This window comes from Tasmannia lanceolata, unplaced genomic scaffold (genome assembly GCF_043159265.1).
Source record: "Tasmannia lanceolata isolate RefF3 unplaced genomic scaffold, GAP_Taslan_0.1 ptg000019l, whole genome shotgun sequence".
Classification (NCBI taxonomy): domain Eukaryota; kingdom Viridiplantae; phylum Streptophyta; class Magnoliopsida; order Canellales; family Winteraceae; genus Tasmannia; species Tasmannia lanceolata.
Window position 1 is genome coordinate 9829569 of NW_027518696.1, and position 20448 is coordinate 9850016.

Below are 20448 nucleotides of genomic sequence, written 5' to 3' on the forward strand. Positions count from 1 at the left end.
CCTATTCAGCCTCCAGGGGGAAGGTCCTGATTGGTCCAGGAGTTTTCCACATAACTAGAGGAATGATTTTCTAGCACCATTCTCCTTTTGATTTTCCAGAACCTATTGCCTAATATCGAATGGCTCTCGCTGCCACTCCCCAAACAATCCCAAGTTCCACAAACCAAGATCACCTTTTGTGATCTGAAGTGAGATACTCATCCCTCATGAGATCCAAAACACAGAATGGTATTGGAGAAACAGTTAAGGTACCCTATGATAGACCAAAGAAGGAAAACGATTTGAAGTCCCCTTCCTTCCCCGGGATGGAAGGGGAGCAAACAAAGACTTGGAGATAGATCGATGTGGTCCCTTCCTTTCAAGAAAGAAGAAAACCTCGAAAAAGGGAGGCAGCGGCCCTCTCCAAAGAAGGAAAAGGATTTGAAGTCCCAGCTGGGCCTCTTGCCAGAAAAAAATAAATTTACACCTCAGTTTGCACACAACAGTGAAGAAACCACGATCCACAACAACAATATGATCTATTATTTCAACAACATATTCACTCCGCCTAAAGGATAGAAACATAACTACTCACGTTGCGGGAAATAATAGTGCGGAGGAAGCGAACAGCAGCAACCACCAGATATTTTTCCCTTCTGCGAGTTAGAAACAGAACTTTCTCTATGATATTATTGAGAAGAAAGTTGCACCTACAGAAAAATATATAAATCATGTTATGGAATCAACAGCATAAGAAGTCAAATACATCAGAAAATTATCAACTAGACATCCCAAAACGGAAGCTTACTTTATCCTGTAAGGATGGTGAAGAACACAAAAGCGCAAAAGTTCACAGATGTTTGACAAAATTTCAGGCTTCGTGACGGCCTGACTTTCAACTGTTCCACTAGAGCCAACTGATTTACCAATTGTTCGAGCGAAGGCTTTTGGAGGGCATGATATTGTTAAAACATCTACTAACTGATCCAAATGCTTTTCATAGAAAATCTCTATAATTATCTCTCTCTGCAAACAATACAAAGTTGATTACATGCCCTGTTGCATATACTAGATATAGAGAAAACTATAATGGCAATATAGCATTCTGAAGACTGAAACTGGAAATATTATTACATGCCAAATTCAGCAATAAGATTTTTTCCAACAATTCAGAGCACGAAAAAATACCCAAATAGAGATGAACGATGAATTAACTTTAATTAGGGATTGAGAACTTTCTAGTTCTCTTTCCTATTCTCATATATGTAGCCCTAGATAGCCCTAGTGCATTTCAAAACAACGAATGTTGCGAGATTATGAATAAAAAATCTCTTTGTTCCGTGCAAGCCTTGGACGAGTGATTCTCCAATTAATCCTGGTCTGATGTCTCAATCAACGTAAGGTGTGATACATTAGGATACCTAGGTGCGATGCCCTGGAAACTTCTATCCTTCATCATCTTCTCAAGGCAAAATCTTCGCTATTCATATTTCTTTATTGAATTCTAGACTTCCCTTACTCGAGGTTTTCAAAGATAAAGTGCTGATTTTAATCAAACATTTTACTAAGAGCATTAGTTGGAGTATTTTTTTTTTTTTTAAACGGTAATAGTTGGAGTAATATGATTGATGGGGTCCGGACTCAGCACTGAGGGGATCCTGACTCACCACTGAGGGAATCCGGACTCAGCACTGAGGGGTCCGAACTCAGCTCTGAGGGGTCCGAACTCAGCATCCAATTGGCTGCTGGCACGTGGCCCTCACAAGGACCGTTGGAAGGCCAACACCTGTCCCCACTAGGTGTGGCACCTGGACCAATCAGGGACTTCCACCTGCCCTTCTTAGGTATGAGACCTGGTCCATACAGAGCCCACCACCTGTCTTGGACAGGTGGCTCAGAATTACCACCTGTCCTAGACAGGTGGCTCAGAATCACTATAAATAGCCTTCACTTGTGCTAAGGTGAGGGGGCTAAGATCTGAAATCCAAGATCCTAAGCTCCTCAGTTCGGAATTGCTCTGCACTCCTGCTCATACTGACTTGAGTGTCGAAGCGCCCGTCCGGAGCACCACTCCGGGCTGGTCTTCTGACCCTTTGTCTTCTTGTCAGGCCCTAACAGCGCAGGACTCCATCAGCCCTTCAGGCACAGATGAGCCCTTCAGGTCCAGATGAGTCCTTCAGGCCCAGATGAGTACTTCAGGTCCAGATGAGTCCTTCAGGTCCAGATGAGCCCTTCAGGCCCAGATCAGTCCTTCAGGTCCAGATGAGTCCTTCAGGCCCAGATGAGTCCTTCAGGTCCAGATGAGTCCTTCAGGTCCAGATGAGTCCTTCAGGTCCAGATGAGTCCTTCAGGCCCAGATGAGTCCTTCAGGTCCAGATGAGTCCTTCAGGTCCAGATGAGCCCTTCAGGCCCAGATCAGTCCTTCAGGTCCAGATCAGTCCTTCAGGTCCAGATGAGTCCTTCAGGTCCAGATGAGTCCTTCAGGTCCAGATGAGTCCTTCAGGCCCAGATGAGTCCTTCAGGTCCAGATCAGTCCTTCAGGTCCAGATGAGTCCTTCAGGTCCAGATGAGTCCTTCAGGCCCAGATGAGTCCTTCAGGTCCAGATGAGTCCTTCAGGCACAGATCAGCCCTTCAGGTCCAGATGAGCCCTTCAGGTCCAGATGAGTCCTTCAGGTCCAGATGAGTCCTTCAGGTCCAGATGAGTCCTTCAGGCACAGATCAACCCTTCAGGTCCAGATGAGCCCTTCAGGTCCAGATGAGTCCTTCAGGTCCAGATGAGTCCTTCACGCCCAGATGAGTCCTTCAGGTCCAGATCAGCCCTTCAGGCCCAGATGAGTCCTTCAGGTCCAGATCAGTCCTTCAGGCCCAGATCAGCCCTTCAGGTCCAGATCAGTCCTTAAGGTCCAGATCAGCCCTTCAGGCCCAGATCAGCCTTTCCGGCCCTACCATAACCTGTTACCAATTTTAGACCTAACAGATTTGGCGCCATCCGTGGGACCCCGCAACAAAAAGCTGTTCGAAATCTCACTCAGACAAAAATGGTAGGACGGATTGGCGCCGAGAACACACGCCCTCGGACCGGAATCAGACTCGTCATTTCACAAGACGAGACAACAGCCTCCGGGACAGGCATGTGCGTCCTGAGTCTAAGTGTTTGTAGTGCTTGCAGACTTAGACCTCAGCAGCGGTGCAGAGGTTCACTCCGTAGAACTTGTTTGAAGCGCAGACTCAGCGGTGGTGCACTCCGGCTCATCCTAGTGGCTTGGAGATCAGTTCCAGCCGAGGACGCCAGCAGTGAATATCAGTTCCAGTCGAGGACGCCAGTAGTGTGGCCCACTCCGGCTCATCCTAGTGGCTTGGAGATCAGTTCCAGTCGAGGACGCCAGTAGTGTGGCCCACTCCGGCTCATCCTAGTGGCTCGGAGATCAGTTCCAGTCGAGGACGCCAGTAGTGTGGCCCACTCCGGCTCATCCTAGTGGCTTGGAGATCAGTTCCAACCGAGGACGCCAGCAGTGAATACCACCTTCGAAGACTCTAAGTGTTTGCATACTTAGCTCTCAACTCGGTGCTTGCAGACTTAGAAGCCCCGCAGTGGTGCACTGCGGCTCATCCTGTTGGCTTGGAAATCAGTTCCAGCCGAGGACGCCAGCAGTGAATACCACCTTCGAAGACTCTAAGTGTTTGCATACTTAGCTCACAGCTAGGTGGTTGCAGACTTAGAAGCCCAGCAGTGGCTCACTCCGGCTCATCCTGGTGGCTTGGAGATCAGTTCCAGCCGAGGACGCCAGCAGTGAAGACCACCTTGAAGCAGCGATGGCTCACTCCGGCTCATCCTGGTGGCTTGGAGATCAGTTCCAGCCGAGGACGCCAGCAGTGAAGACCACCTTGAAGCAGCAGTGGCTCACTCCGGCTCATCCTGGTGGCTTGGAGATCGCTTATCCTAGTGGCTTGGAGATCAGTTCCAGCCGAGGACGCCAGCAGTGAATACCACCTTCGAAGACTCTAAGTGTTTGCATACTTAGCTCTCAGCTCGGTGCTTGCAGACTTAGAAGCCCCGCAGTGGTGCACTGCGGCTCATCCTGTTGGCTTGGAAATCAGTTCCAGCCGAGGACGCCAGCAGTGAATACCACCTTCGAAGACTCTAAGTGTTTGCATACTTAGCTCACAGCTAGGTGGTTGCAGACTTAGAAGCCCAGCAGTGGCTCACTCCGGCTCATCCTGGTGGCTTGGAGATCAGTTCCAGCCGAGGACGCCAGCAGTGAAGACCACCTTGAAGCAGCGATGGCTCACTCCGGCTCATCCTGGTGGCTTGGAGATCAGTTCCAGCCGAGGACGCCAGCAGTGAAGACCACCTTGAAGCAGCAATGGCTCACTCCGGCTCATCCCGGTGGCTTGGAGATCAGTTCCAGCCGAGGACGCCAGCAGTGGAGATCACCTCAGGCCGACCAGAAAATGAGGTCATCTCAGGCGGACCAGAAAATGAGGTCATCTCAGGCCGACCAGAGAAATGAGGTCATCTCAGGCCGACCAGAAAATGAGGTCATCTCGGGCCGACCAGAAAATGAGACCATCTCAGGCCGACCAGAAAATCTGGTCATCTGAAGAAGACGCCAAAAGTCTGCCCGGCCGAGCCGCTCAGAAGGGCTCGGGCCGACCAGAAAATGAGGTCATCTCAGGCCGACCAGAAAATCTGGTCATCTGAAGAAGACAAAAGACCTGTCCGGCTGTCCGGACAGGATATGGCGCAAGCGCTAGAAGACAAAAGACCTGTCCGGCTGTCCGGACAGGATATGGCGCAAGCGCTAGAAGACAAAAGACCTGTCCGGCTGTCCGGACAGGATATGGCGCATTCGCTAGAAGACAAAAGACCTGCCCGGCTGAGCCGCCCAGAAGGCTTAGCCGGACAGGATATGACGCGTTCGCTGAAGAAGACAAAATTCTGCCCGGCCGAGCCGCCCAGAAGGGCTCGGGCCGACCAGAAAATTAGGTCATCTCAGGCCGACCAGAAAATCTGGTCATCTTAAGAAGACAAAATTCTGCCCGGCCGAGCCGCCCAGAAGGGCTCGGGCCGACCAGAAAATGAGGCCATCTCAGGCCGACCAGAAAATCTGGTCATCTGAAGAAGACGCCAAAAGTCTGCCCGGCCGAGCCGCTCAGAAGGGCTCGGGCCGACCAGAAAATGAGGTCATCTCAGGCCGACCAGAAAATCTGGTCATCTGAAGAAGACAAAAGACCTGTCCGGCTGTCCGGACAGGATATGGCGCAAGCGCTAGAAGACAAAAGACCTGTCCGGCTGTCCGGACAGGATATGGCGCATTCGCTAGAAGACAAAAGACCTGCCCGGCTGAGCCGCCCAGAAGGCTTAGCCGGACAGGATATGACGCGTTCGCTGAAGAAGACAATATTCTGCCCGGCCGAGCCGCCCAGAAGGGCTCGGGCCGACCAGAAAATTAGGTCATCTCAGGCCGACCAGAAAATCTGGTCATCTGAAGACAAAATTATGCCCGGCCGAGCCGCCCAGAAGGGCTCGGGCCGACCAGATCAAGCCGACCAGAAAATCTGGTCATCTGAAGAAGACAAAAATTCTGCCCGGCCGAGCCGCCCAGAAGGGCTCGGGCCGACCAAAAAATGAGGCCATCTCAGGCCGACCAGAAAATCTGGTCATCTGAAGAAGACGCCAAAAGTCTGCCCGGCCGAGCCGCTCAGAAGGGCTCGGGCCGACCAGAAAATGAGGTCATCTCAGGCCGACCAGAAAATCTGGTCACCTGAAGAAGACAAAAGACCTGTCCGGCTGTCCGGAAAGGATATGGCGCATTCGCTAGAAGACAAAAGACCTGCCCGGCCGAGCCGCCCAGAAGGCTTAGCCGGACAGGATATGACGGGTTCGCTGAAGAAGACAATATTCTGCCCGGCCGAGCCGCCCAGAAGGGCTCGGGCCGACCAGAAAATGAGGCCATCTCAGGCCGACCAGAAAATCTGGTCATCTGAAGAAGACGCCAAAAGTCCTGTCCGGCTGTCCAGACAGGATATGGCGCAAGCGCTAGAAGACAAAAGACCTGCCCGGCCGAGCCGCCCAGAAGGCTTAGCCGGACAGGATATGACGCGTTCGGTGAAGAAGACAAAATTCTGCCCGGCCGAGCCGCCCAGAAGGGCTCGGGCCGACCAGAGAATTAGGTCATCTCAGGCCGACCAGAAAATCTGGTCATCTGAAGAAGATGCCAAAAGTCTGCCCGGCCGAGCCGCCCAGAAGGGCTCGGGCCGACCAGAAAATGAGGTCATCTCAGGCCGACCAGAAAATCTGGTCATCTGAAGAAGACAAAAGACCTGTCCGGCTGTCCGGACAGGATATGGCGCATTCGCTAGACGACAAAAGCGCTAAAAGACAAAAGACCTGTCCGGCTGTCCGGACAGGATATGGCGCATTCGCTAGAAGACAAAAGACCTGCCCGGCCGAGCCACCCAGAAGGCTTACCCGGACAGGATATGACGCGTTCGCTAGAAGACAAAGACCTGCCCGGCCGAGCCGCCCAGAAGGACTCGGCCGGCCAGAGCTCCAGTGCAAATTCTGTCCGGCCGAGCCGCCCAGAAGGCTTCGACGGACAGACCTCCAGTGTAAATTCGGCCCGGCCGAGCCGCCCAGAAGGCTTAGACGGACAGACCTCCAGCGCAGTTTCTGCCCTTTCAGGCCGCCCAGAAGGGCTTGGCCGGCCAGACTTCTGTTCCAAAATTTGGCCGTACTGGATAGCTCAGAGGCTCCTATCCGGCCGTGCTCCTTCAGGCCAAACTTCAAGGCCAGACCAGAGCGCCCGGAGGCCCCCTGTCCGGCCCAGTTTCTTCAGGCCCAGTCTGAGGCCGGCCTGAGCTGCCCAGAGGCCTTAAGGCCGGCCAGATGCTGTTTTTAACCCTCTCTTTGCTTCTCCCAGCCACTCTCATGGCTCGAAGAACCAGGGGGCAACTGATGGGGTCCGGACTCAGCACTGAGGGAATCCTGACTCACCACTGAGGGAATCCGGACTCAGCACTGAGGGGTCCGAACTCAGCTCTGAGGGGTCCGAACTCAGCATCCAATTGGCTGCTGGCACGTGGCCCTCACAAGGACCGTTGGAAGGCCAACACCTGTCCCCACTAGGTGTGGCACCTGGACCAATCAGGGACTTCCACCTGCCCTTCTTAGGTATGAGACCTGGTCCATACAGAGCCCACCACCTGTCTTGGACAGGTGGCTCAGAATTACCACCTGTCCTAGACAGGTGGCTCAGAATCACTATAAATAGCCTTCAGTTGTGCTAAGGTGAGGGGGCTAAGATCTGAAATCCAAGATCCTAAGCTCCTCAGTTCGGAATTGCTCTGCACTCCTGCTCATACTGACTTGAGTGTCGAAGCGCCCGTCCGGAGCACCACTCCGGGCTGGTCTTCTGACCCTTTGTCTTCTTGTCAGGCCCTAACAGCGCAGGACTCCATCAGCCCTTCAGGCACAGATGAGCCCTTCAGGTCCAGATGAGTCCTTCAGGTCCAGATGAGTCCTTCAGGTCCAGATGAGTCCTTCAGGTCCAGATGAGCCCTTCAGGCCCAGATCAGTCCTTCAGGTCCAGATGAGTCCTTCAGGTCCAGATGAGTCCTTCAGGCCCAGATCAGTCCTTCAGGTCCAGATGAGTCCTTCAGGCCCAGATCAGTCCTTCAGGTCCAGATGAGTCCTTCAGGTCCAGATCAGCCCTTCAGGCCCAGATCAGTCCTTCAGGTCCAGATGAGTCCTTCAGGTCCAGATGAGTCCTTCAGGTCCAGATGAGTCCTTCAGGTCCAGATGAGTCCTTCAGGTCCAGATGAGTCCTTCAGGTCCAGATGAGTCCTTCAGGCCCAGATCAGTCCTTCAGGTCCAGATCAGTCCTTCAGGTCCAGATGAGTCCTTCAGGTCCAGATGAGTCCTTCAGGCCCAGATGAGTCCTTCAGGCACAGATCAGCCCTTCAGGCACAGATGAGCCCTTCAGGTCCAGATGAGTCCTTCAGGTCCAGATGAGTCCTTCAGGCCCAGATGAGTCCTTCAGGCCCAGATGAGTCCTTCAGGTCCAGATGAGTCCTTCAGGCACAGATCAGCCCTTCAGGTCCAGATGAGTCCTTCAGGTCCAGATGAGTCCTTCAGGCCCAGATGAGTCCTTCAGGTCCAGATGAGCCCTTCAGGCCCAGATCAGTCCTTCAGGTCCAGATGAGTCCTTCAGGTCCAGATGAGTCCTTCAGGTCCAGATGAGTCCTTCAGGTCCAGATGAGTCCTTCAGGCCCAGATGAGTCCTTCAGGTCCAGATCAGCCCTTCAGGCCCAGATCAGTCCTTCAGGTCCAGATCAGTCCTTCAGGTCCAGATGAGCCCTTCAGGCCCAGATGAGTCCTTCAGGCCCAGATGAGTCCTTCAGGTCCAGATGAGTCCTTCAGGTCCAGATGAGCCCTTCAGGCCCAGATCAGTCCTTCAGGTCCAGATCAGTCCTTCAGGTCCAGATGAGTCCTTCAGGCCCAGATGAGTCCTTCAGGTCCAGATGAGTCCTTCAGGCCCAGATGAGTCCTTCAGGTCCAGATCAGCCCTTCAGGTCCAGATCAGCCCTTCAGGCCCAGATGAGTCCTTCAGGTCCAGATCAGTCCTTCAGGCCCAGATCAGCCCTTCAGGTCCAGATCAGTCCTTAAGGTCCAGATCAGCCCTTCAGGCCCAGATCAGCCTTTCCGGCCCTACCATAACCTGTTACCAATTTTAGACCTAACAATGATCAAACAAGATCATGTATCCAATGGTTGGATAGTTTGATCTTAGTCATTGGATATTGTGAACCCTTCTGTTTTTATTAATTTTCAAATATAAAGCCCCCATGGAGGATGGGGTTTTATTATTATCACAGAGAGGAACAATCTGAATGTGTGATTATTTGAGTTGATCTCAATCATCGAATCTGAGGGAGGTTTTATTATCTATAATTTTGAGATATAAAGTTCTCGTGAAGGATAACAGAAGACCTTTCTCTTCCGGGATCTGGGAGAAAGATAGAAATGACTCAAGGGAGTTCCTCTTCCGGACGACTCTCTTACAAAAGAGTCTAAATAAAATCATACCTTTCTCTTCCGGGATCCGGGAGAAAGATGGCAGAAGACCTTTCTCTTCTGAGATCCGGGAGAAAGATGAAATGAATCAAGGACAAAGGAGTCCAAATAAACTCATACCTTTCTCTTCCGGGATTCAGGAGAAAGATGAAAGAAGACCTCTCTTCCGAGATCCGGAAGAAAGATAAAATGACTCAAGGGAGATCCTCTTTCGGAGAACTCTCTTACAAAAGAGTCTAAATAAAATCATACGAGATGACTCAAAGGTTTCTCTTACCCAAGAAGACCCTTTACAAAAGAGTCGAAAATAAGTCATCAGATATGACTCGGAAAACAAAATCATCATAGAGTAAAAAATACCATGTCGCGTCCGAGAGGATTTTGTTTAAATAAATATCAGATCTTTACGAAGTTGTATTTGGATAGGGAACCTCTTGATGGATAATAAGAGGTGTTTTCTTTCTTCAAGAAATGTAATTAACGGCCAATAGAGCCGGAAGTGTACAAATCCCTACCAAAATTAATAAAACCTATTCTCACAAGAGGGAAATTTGATCTCAATGCATTTTATACGTGTGATTCTCTTTTTCATGCATGTGAAATTTGTAGCAAACACAAGCAACAGGGTCAATGTGGTTAATTGTGTGGGTGCAACTATTAGTCCCCATATACATTATTACTTTCAAGAATGTAGCATATCTAAGTAAAAACGTTTAAAAATATCATTGACTAGAGAAAACTCAACAAATATATAGTAAATTCTGACTACTATCCTTAGTCCTTACCAAGTCCGGGTCGAGTTTCAAAGGTATTATTAACCTTGAGAGAAATTATATGGTGGACGGCCGTGCATGCACGCACAGCCAAAAAACAGTGGGGCCCACATTTTTTGAGTGATCCGAACCATTCATTTGTTGGGTCCTTATGTAGATAGGGTGTGCCCAGAAAATCTTCTCCATAGGATGTTCCTAACCCTTTGATTTGTGGAGGTTTAAAATGGATGTCGCAGTATAAAAATCGCCATGGATCGGAGGGTTAGGATCATCCTATGGAGAAGATTTTCTGGGCACACCTACATCAGGGCCCAACAAATGAACGATTTAGATCACCCAACCAATGTGACCCCACTGTTCTTTTGGATTGCATGTGCATGCACAGCCGTCCACCATATAAATTCTCTAAACTTAAAATGTAACAAGTGTCTTCCTATAAATCCACCAAGTTGCCTATATTGAACTTAGAAAGGCTTCTTGAAAATTCTTGGTGTCTAATGCTTATTGAAAAGAATAAAGAAATGTGTCACAAGCCTACTAATGCTTAGTTTCACACAGGCGAAGCAGTCATGCAATGCTCCCACATTAGCCCCGAGTCAGACTAACCCCAAGTAATCTAGCATTGGAACAAGAAAATTAGGATACTCTCACAAGAAGTATGCACAAGTAAATGAAAGGAGGACTTGTATGCTCTCCAATAGGAATGGCTACAAGTTATGAGGTTCACATGTGATCTGCAAATGAGAAGATCTGACTAATTTATAGGCTTTCTCTTATTTCAATGTTCCTGATCATGCCACATGGCAATTATTCAATGGTCAAGGAACATCCTAGAGACTTCTAGACTTATTAGAACTCACCACTCTTGTCTTTGCAAAGTTTCTACAAGAATATAGAAACTCCTACCATCTCTACAAATAACTACATGCTTCCAAGTAAGGGCATTCTGTACAGTTCTAGACTTAAGCAAGGGCATTCTATACAGTTCTAGACTTCTTGAAGGTTCTTTATTCTTCCATGACCTGTTTGAGCCTCCTTTATGCCTGTAAAAGGGAACCAAGTGAGCCCAATTGTGACCATGTAACTAATGGTACAGACTACAGTGCTAGCTATACTTTATCCCAGCACAATGAGAGAAAATATGCAGCTGACAGCATCTCCTTTAAAACAAACAAACAAATTAGGGATTACAATCATTATAAACCGGGCTCAGACAAAATGCAATAATGGCCGTCATTCTTCTACTAAACGATCTGATTCAGTATTCAGGCATGACAAATCTCACTTGTGGATCGATATGTTGTGCCTCAGTTTATAATGAAAGATAATTAATAGTTGCATAGGCCATATTCAAAAGGCTTCATAATGTAACTGGATGCAAATCCAGCCGCTAATAGGCAGGTAATAAATAGGATATCATTGTGGTAATGAATCTCCATGCATATCTTATTTGCTTCTTCTCTGATATTTGAAGGAATGACATATACCATAGCAAATCACAACTAGTGAGCAATCAATCAAAGCCATCATGCATTCAATAAAACATATAAGAAAAACATCCTTTCACGCACAAGCATACAACATTGGCAACTCGAGAAAGAAAATTATTAAGTAAATTATACTCCGGGGCACCTGTGATCCAGATAATGTGTACGAGTCCAACAGAATGAGGATAATTTCAAGAAACTGGCAATGCATATCCTCCCCGAAGTCTGTGATCATCCCTTTAACCTGAAAATGGAACTCCACTATTTAATACAACCACTGATTATTAAAACATTCACAACTAACAAGTGTATGTTACTTATTAAAGACAATGCATCTTGGATCGGATGTTAAAGAGTGCTCACGGATATAAGAATAACCATGAAAAGTATGGCAGTGTGGAGAAAGAAAAAAAATGCCAACAGAAAGGCGCAAATTAATTAGTGGGTTCGTGAAAAGAAAAAAAGAAAGAAAAGAAAACAGCTGCATTGGAAACAGTCACTGAGGATGCATATTACTGCATGCGAATTAAGACATGGTAACATATTAATCAACTTGCATACCAGAATCCCGAGAAGGGAATTGTCTTCCTGTTGAATGACAAATGTTCTAAGAAGGTTTGGATCTTGGTTAAGGAAAACGATAAGGATGTCTGTCCTGCATTCCCGGTAGATGAAAAGTAAATTGAGAACTAATAAAAGGACAAAGTCCCAATGCAGGAAACATCAAACATAAAAAGTACAGACAAAATCCAAAAGAATCTGAAAGAAAAATAAATTACCCAGTCAATACAAGCCTTTTATCTTGACTCTGCAATACATCAGTGATGATATCAAAGATGCCTTCATTCACAAGATCCCTATGGCACATATATAATTTTAGAACATAGACAATAAGAGGTCAACAAGCAATATTTTGAACAACTAATTTGGGACAAAGGCTTAGTTGAGTTTAGTTGAGTTGAGTACAATAAGAGGTCAACAAGCAATTTTTTTTTTTTTTTTTGAAATGGTGGTCAACAAGCAATATATTTGAAGAAATTATGATATTTTGAACAAAAATTGAATCTAATACATTCCCAAAATCATACTTTACAAATTATGATGTGCAATTACATATATAGATACAAACACAGATATGGGGATCGATCATACCACTTGAGATTTTCCAAACTATGGGACATTGACATTGATAGGGTGTTGTGTATCAAGGGAAATGAAAGGACATAAATAAATAAAATAATAGAAAACTTAACCACATTTTGCTTAAAAAATGAAAAAGAAATGTATGATATATAATTTTTCACCATTGTTGCCAGAATTGGAAATGAGTGCGAGAAGCGATGCAGAGAGCAAGGGGCTTAGATGAAAAACATGCAGGAAATCAAGAGCTCTAAAGACAGTAAAGGGGAAAAGTGTGGGAAACGTTTTCAGTCAACATGAAGAATGTAATAAGCCTCATTGGAAGCAAACAGAAGTATATAGAAAGGATAGGGTTACAGTAGGATAGGGAGGAAGTGTTGATGCAGCTAAAGATTACTAGGAAAAAAGATTTCACAACTGGTTAGAATTACAAATTCCAGGGATTTATAGTTGCATGTTATAAGCCTCATTGGAAGCAAACGAAAGTATACAGTAAAAGTAGGCTTATACTAGTTTAGGAAGGGTTAATGTGCGCAAGGATTATTAGTAAAGAAGATTTCGCGACTGATTAGAATAACAAGTTTTAGGGATTTATAGCTTCATATATTTTATTCATGTAGATTTAATTTTAAGTTTTTGAAAAATCCACAATTTTCATTTGAAAATTAAGATGACTTTTTATATTATATGTGCACTCTTTTTTAAAATAGGCTCCTTTGGAGTTATCAAATAAGATGAGTTTTTAAGTTTAAATGCACTTTTTTTTAAATACGCTCCTCCGGCATTATCAAAAGGGGAAAATATTATGTTAAGAAAAAAATAATTACCCAAATAGGACCGTAATCTTAATTAAGAGGAAACACGTGGATCATCCCCTGAATTTGAGAAGCCGAAAGAACTTAGCTTCCAAAGCGACCTTCCTTCCGAATTTTCCGATAACTATGGTTTTCACTAACAATTGTTTCTAAAACCATGTCTCAAATGTAGTGAAATTTAGTTCAAAATTAAGTGTTTTCTTCAATATATATGAGTTCTTATACATTTCTTCTTTTAAATTTATTTTACAACCCATGATATTCCTATTTTATTAATCAAATTTAGTAAAAAGTTGCCCAATTTAAAGAATTGTTCATGGTTATAAAATCATCCAACATAACAAGGACCTTACCTTATAATAAAAAATTTTGCATTTTCTTCATTATATGAACATAAATATGAGTAATCAAGACCATAATATTATGAGAACAGCTGGATATGGTGTAAGTTGTGTCCATGATGTATCTGATTACAAGGTTTTAAAATTAGGTTACAGTCAACACGGAAATGGAAACATTTCAGTTTCGGTTGGAAATTTCAGTGAAGATCTTGAAAAATTGCGGAAACGTATGGAAACACATGCAAATGATAAGATTTTAAGATGACACTTCGGGAAATGCTAGAATGAGCACAAATACAAACTTAAAAATCATAATATAAGCAAGAAAGCCATCCATAATGGCTTAATCACTTCGAAACTTAGTGACATGCGTTGTCGCACATGTCAGGAGCAGTACAGTCAATAAAGAAATACAATGTAATGAAATATAAGAAAGTACAATGACCAATCATCCTAGATTTATGAGTTGGTATTGCTCCCATGCCGATCTGACATCCCACTTGTATGATGCATAGGTTTTCGAAATTTGAAATTCTCGTGACTTCGCATTAAAATGAAGAGTGGGCCCACCTTTGATTCAGCAAAGAAGGTTGACATAGATTTTTTTTTTAAATCTTAAATGTTTTTCCAACTTTGCAATTGGTATCGGCACCACTATTTGCACCATCCTATTTTGCACCATCCGAATGACAATTTATCTAGAAATGCAACAAATCAAAGGTTGAAAATCAAAGAAACACGTTTTATGGGGGGGGGGGGGGGGGGGGGGGGGGGGAATCCAAACTTTTTAGAGTTTCTAAGAAAGAGTTTTTGAGACAAATTTTAAACTTTTTTCGGGATTTTCAAAACAGGTTTTTTTTTCAGAAAAAAAAATCCATGAAAACGTAGGAAAAACGTGTTTCTTTGATTTCCCAGGTTTTTCGATTTACAATAGATTATGGCAGGATTTTTTAGTTTTGAGAAAAAAACAATTTTACTAGTTGTAAATCGGACATCTTTCCATTTTTTCATTTCGGTCAAATTTCGAAATAATTAAGTGGAATGAATTCATTGAGATTTTGTTTCAGTGAGGATGAAAACATAAATATTTCGGTCAGTTAATTTCGTTTCGGTGGCAATTTAAAACCATGTATGATTATACCCCTATTCATGCCACCATATCAACATTGGTACTCAGAAACTCTACAAGCAATTCGATGCCTTACCTCACAAGTAATGAACTCCAAAATCCAAATATTAGTTCTTGAAAGGAGAATGATAGATCTCTAGGATAAACTTTTTAAACATTAATATCAACGATAAAAGAGGTCAATGACCATTCAAGCTTTGGGAGGGAAGGAATTAGTGGGAATCTCAGCTCAAGGATTGTGGAATTGAGTTATGAATTTCATTCCATCCTACTCTGAAGGCAACATAGCCTCAAATACACGGTAGCTCGTTGCTAAATGCATCGCCTGCCTATGTCGGAGGGTGTTTATAAGTGATGTAATATTTCAGCATGCATTAAAATTGATGGAGTATAAGATTTTTGTAGATAGGAAATCACTGGTGGACCTCCTGGTCACTGGTGAACAATTTACTTGATCTCGGAATCATGGTCCCCCTTCTATGATTTATTGGAGAAGTTTCGTGATTCTATCCAATGTGTTGTGCCTAACCCAAGTTTAACCATTGCTCTATCATGCTTTGAGTCCTCCCTTGGTCCATCAGGCCTTGTCCTATATAGATTTGAGCTTGAATGGTTCAAGGAACTAAACCTGATTGAGAATTTGATGACCGCACAGGAAGGGGCCACGGCTGCTCACTGAAAGCCAGCAAGAAAAGCAAAAAGAAAGACAATTGCCAAGTCACTAATTTCTTTCTTGCTGCTTGATTCCCTGAATCAGGCCCTGGGTCGATCCTTGAATACTCGATTGACGCAATCATAACTCGAGAGAATCAAGTGAGTTTTGATAAAGGTTTTAAATTTCGGTTTCAGAATGTGTTTCAGTGCTCACCGAAACCGAAATTTTTGCTGAAATTTTGAAATTTCGTTCGAAATTTGACGAAATCAATTAAAGGTAATATTTATCTCGCCTGAAATTTCGGGCGAAATCACCGAAATTTCGGTAATTTCGCCCGAAATTTCAGGGAAATATTAAATAAAGAATAAAAGATAATTTTTAACGTGATCTCCCTGAAATTTCGGACCGAAACCGAAATTTCAGGAAAACAAAATTTCGACCGAAATTTCGGTCAAAACAAAGTAATGTTTCGGATTTTCCATATTTCGATTTCGCTAGCCACCGAAAACCGAAATTTCGGATTTCGGTCAAAATTTAAAACCTTGGTTTTGATTGACTTTGTAGTGCAAAATGCACTCTCTGATAAGAATGTGACCAAGGTAATAGGGCGTCGACAATGATGTAGGGGAGTTTTGAAACTATGTGAACATCTTCTTATCCATTGCACGGCTAATAGATCCTTGGGTACTATCAAGCTAATATTTTTTAGTTCTAGCTTTGGCAAACCCATCTAGCTGAAGTTGAGAGAATCCTAAAGGACCATGAAGGAGCAATCAAACTTGCCTGCTCGGGTGCGATTGGGGTTAAGACAACAATGATGCGGATCTACTGACCCTTAAAACGTGTATGCCATTTTGGCTGGCATCACACTGGACTCCGCTTAATGTAGAAGGTGATTCTAGCAATGTGATCAAATGGGGCACGATCTAGGATGGTCTTGCTTGGTCGTTTGCTGATTAGTTCGAAGAAATCAATAATCTCTTGGGTGGTCATGAGATCTCATTCCATCTTACCTGTTGGTCAGCCAAGGGGAAAGCCTTCTCCTTAGCCAAGGAGGAGGTATGCCAAACTTCCATGTTGTCATCGATATACTTCTTTATTTCTAGGGAGATGTAGTTTTTCCTGTTCACGCAGGTCATTGCTTTTCCGTTTGTGACCATCTTGTTCCATATATTATTTTGTTGTCTCTCAATAAATGAAATATTACCATTAAAAAAAGGCCATTTTGAAAAAAATGACCTTTTATATGGAAGGCAACGAGTTCAAAGTTTGGTTCTGTGGGTGTTAATGACGAATTTGGTCAAGGGCTTTTGGCGAACATTATAGAGGAATTTTTTTTATTTTTATAAAGGAATTACAACGCTCATTTGTCACGATCTTAGGAAAGCAAAATAGGTTGTGGTTGCTTCTAACTGAGTGTTGGAGCATCTCTGCTCTTGATGGAATTTTGTTTTGCCTTCCAAATACCTACATACAATATATATATATAATGTACATATTTTTTTGAAACACACACACACACTCACACATAGAGATAATAAACATACACGGATCTGATATCCTCACTCCCTTGTTTTTGAAAATCTTCTCTCTTAATTTACACTTTTTCTCTTTGGATTTCTAACAAGCTATCAACCCTTAAGTTTAGCATTCCCATATATATTATAGATAAGAATATGAGAAATTGGCCTACCATAAATGCCCGTTTTAGTGGTTTCATGAGTAGTTTTTAGAGCTGAAACCACTAAAAAGGGGTGTCTATTAGATAAAGGGGCATAAATATCCCCTCATCTCATGTGTGTGCATAAATATCTGTGTGTGCGCATGTGTTTATTTATTTATATGAATATATTTATTTATTTATTTCTAAAGGATTCATTAGCCAACCCCAACAAGTTTGGGACAAAGGCTTAGTTTGAGTTTGAGTTGAGATGAATAAAAAGGGCGGCCCAATGCACGAGGCTCCCACCATTACGGGGTCTGGGGAGGGCTAGATGTACGCAGCCTTACCCCTGCTTTTCAGAGAGGCTGTTTCCGTGACTCGAACCCGTGACCACCAGGTCACAATGGAGCAACCTTACCGTTGCGCCAAGGCTCGTCCTCACCGTTGAGTTGAGATGAATATACCTATAAATAAAAAATAACATATTCATATATATATATATATATATATATATATAGCTGCTAACTATCACCGTCAATGGGTGAGACTCTTTATCTCTCACCTTTCGATCAAACAACCTCATTAATTATGTATTACCCCTCACCCCCAGTCTCACCTTTAAAAAACAGGCAAGGATCAAAATTTCCATATATATCCATAACAAATTCCAAAGATCAGTTTCCATGTACTGATGACCAAAACACTATATCAAAAAATAAATCAGGTAACTCCAATAAATCACATACCGAAATAGTCGCAATTGCTGGACCAACTGCAAGCTCTTGCTTAAACTACAAAACTCTCGCAAAAATAATACCTGTTTGAGAAAAGGTTTATATAGAGTCAATCCCCATAAAATACCAGACAAATCATAAATTATTAAAACAAAAAAAATTACACCAAATAGCTATCAGAGGAAAAGAAATGAAACTATCAGGACAAAAAATTGCACCACAAATCACCCTACATCTTATGAGATCTACGATTACTTTATAGTTTTATAGATATACCAATTTGTACCTTCAATATTTGTCAACACCAACTTGTGTCTCACTTGCAAAATTGCAAGGTTTATAAGTTTTTACACCCACATTGTACACATGTGAAAGTGCAAATGCTCATCTCCTTTTGTATTCAGAAATTAATGAAAATTTTTATTGAAGGAAAAGGACAGTAAGAATGGGACTAGATGCACAAAAAGGTAAATCAAGATCTCGGAATATAATAGTGAATAGATCCCTTTCCATTGCCTCTCTGGCTAGGCCATTAACCAATTCATTGCAGATCTAGGAATATAATAAAATCATGAATGCATTTCCCGAATGATGTGAAATATTTCCTAAATGAATTTCACTAACCTCCACGGCCCGAGAAAGTTTCTTGCGCGCTCAATGCATTCTTTGAATCCCCTTAAACAACTAACAAATTCAACAGTTCCTCCTAAACAATGTATGGATATGCGAGGAGTGCTCTCAAATCCAATTCTTTTGACTCAGTTTCCAATAGGCACAAAATATGTCCATATTAATTTCTACCATTGAATTACTAATCCCCCACATATTCTGGCTTAACCAAATTACCATGTGATCTCCCACCCATGGTTTTAAATTTCCACCCAAACCGATAGCAAACGAACGAAATGTTTCTATTTCGATCCCCACGGAAACCGAATGCATAAACCAAAATCGTAAGTGTAAAAATGGTATACTATATCAATATGTATGACATAATTATATTTATATGAATTGCATATGAAATGTGGTGCATGTATTATGTATAAAAATTTATAAGAATTACATGTGCAATTTGATATCTACTAAATTATTAGATATGTGCAACCGTGCACGTCATTAGGTATTTGATGTTTTTCAACCATTATGGATGGTTGTATTGCTTATGTGATAGATGTCTTTGTGCTTATTCTAGCACTCCCTTAAGTTTCATCTTTAAATTCTATCATTTGCATATGTTTCCATGATTTTACAAGATTTCCACTGAAATTTTCAACCAAAAACGAAATGTTTCCATTTCCATGACGGCCAAAACCGAAACCAAAATTTAAAACCTTGCTCCGACCAAAGTTCAGTTCAATATAAGGAAAGGTTGGCACTATCCAGACTCCAATCTTGAAGTATGTAACGTTGCTCCTCATGGTAATCATCCTCCAAATCACAAGTAGATTCTATATTTTAACATAAATTTGTTCTGTTCATCTATTGTAACTTAATGTCCAATGAGTTCCTACTAGATTTAATCTATGTTTAGTCTTGGGCTTTATAACCTCTTTTAAACTACTAGACAATAAATAACAGCTAATTAGGTTCATTTCAGGGATGTGTACCATGTCGCCATTGGTTTATATTCGGAAGCAAAATGCTATAGGGTGAACAACTAAAACCACTTTTAATATCTTTATCAAGTTGAAATTAAAGGAAAGGGACAGATAGACAAGCGTCAAGATACAAGCATCAAGATACGGAAGAAGGACCCAGACTTATTGCCTAGTTTGATAGGAAGGAGGGCTGCTCTCAGAGGGCGAACTTCATGTGAGGCAAAGCCTTAAAGAGGAAGTCTAATCGATACCAAACCAAGACGATTTAAGTGAAGGCAAGGACTAGAGTGAGATGGCTTCAAGAAGAGGAGCCAAAATACAGCATTCTTCCATAACATTGCTGGTACATATGCACAACAAAGTCTCGCCTGTTATGGCGAATGGTGTTAGATGCGAAGATACAACCTCGATATTTAGATATATTGTTGACTTCTCTATTCGAAGGAGGGGATTTTGTCCCAACCTATAGGGTTTACAGATGGAGTCTCTTGATTATGCGAGTCATGATGTCTTAAAACTGCGTTTCAAGATTGAGCCATTGAGATGAAAGGAGATGTGCTTGGTATAGAGGGTGTTACAGCCCCTAGACCAGATAACTTCTATCTAACTTTCTTTCAAGAATGTTGGGACGTTGTGAAGAAAGATGTCATGGTGGTGTTTAGGAAGTTCTATTATAGGTTGAGCTTGTACAAAAGCACAGGTGTTTCTTTCATTAGTTTAAACACTATGAAAGATGATGATGATCTGCTTTGGGATTTTCATCCCACTAGCCGGGAGGGGACGTCAACAATATCATTGTCAAGGTTCTTTCGTCAAAAATCGGGGAGTTCATAAGCAGGTCATTTTGAGTTCTCAAAGTGCTTTCAAGTCGAGCCATGAAATTCTTGATGGAGCTTTGATTGCCGAATGCATTGATTCACATTTTAAGAATTGTTGGGAAAATTCTATGTAATATTGGCATGGAGAAGGCATATGACCATGCGGATTGGGACATCTTAGCTTGTATAATGAATCGCACGGGGTTTGAAGATAGATGGAGAGGATGGATGATAAGTTG

The 20448-nt window shown here is 43.3% G+C and overlaps 1 protein-coding gene across 1 annotated transcript in view; it reads right to left on the reverse strand.

The window, feature by feature from the left end:
* Positions 1-20448, reverse strand: part of LOC143853553 (uncharacterized) — a 65300-nt gene that overhangs the window by 5976 nt on the left and 38876 nt on the right. Inside the window, exons 15-20 of the mRNA XM_077363363.1 lie at positions 17806-17876; positions 12096-12173; positions 11878-11971; positions 11462-11560; positions 788-1005; positions 575-689 (exon numbers count right to left, since the gene is read on the reverse strand). Of these exons, the coding sequence (XP_077219478.1) occupies positions 575-689; positions 788-1005; positions 11462-11560; positions 11878-11971; positions 12096-12173; positions 17806-17876 (675 nt within the window). The remainder of the gene's footprint in view (positions 1-574; positions 690-787; positions 1006-11461; positions 11561-11877; positions 11972-12095; positions 12174-17805; positions 17877-20448) is intronic.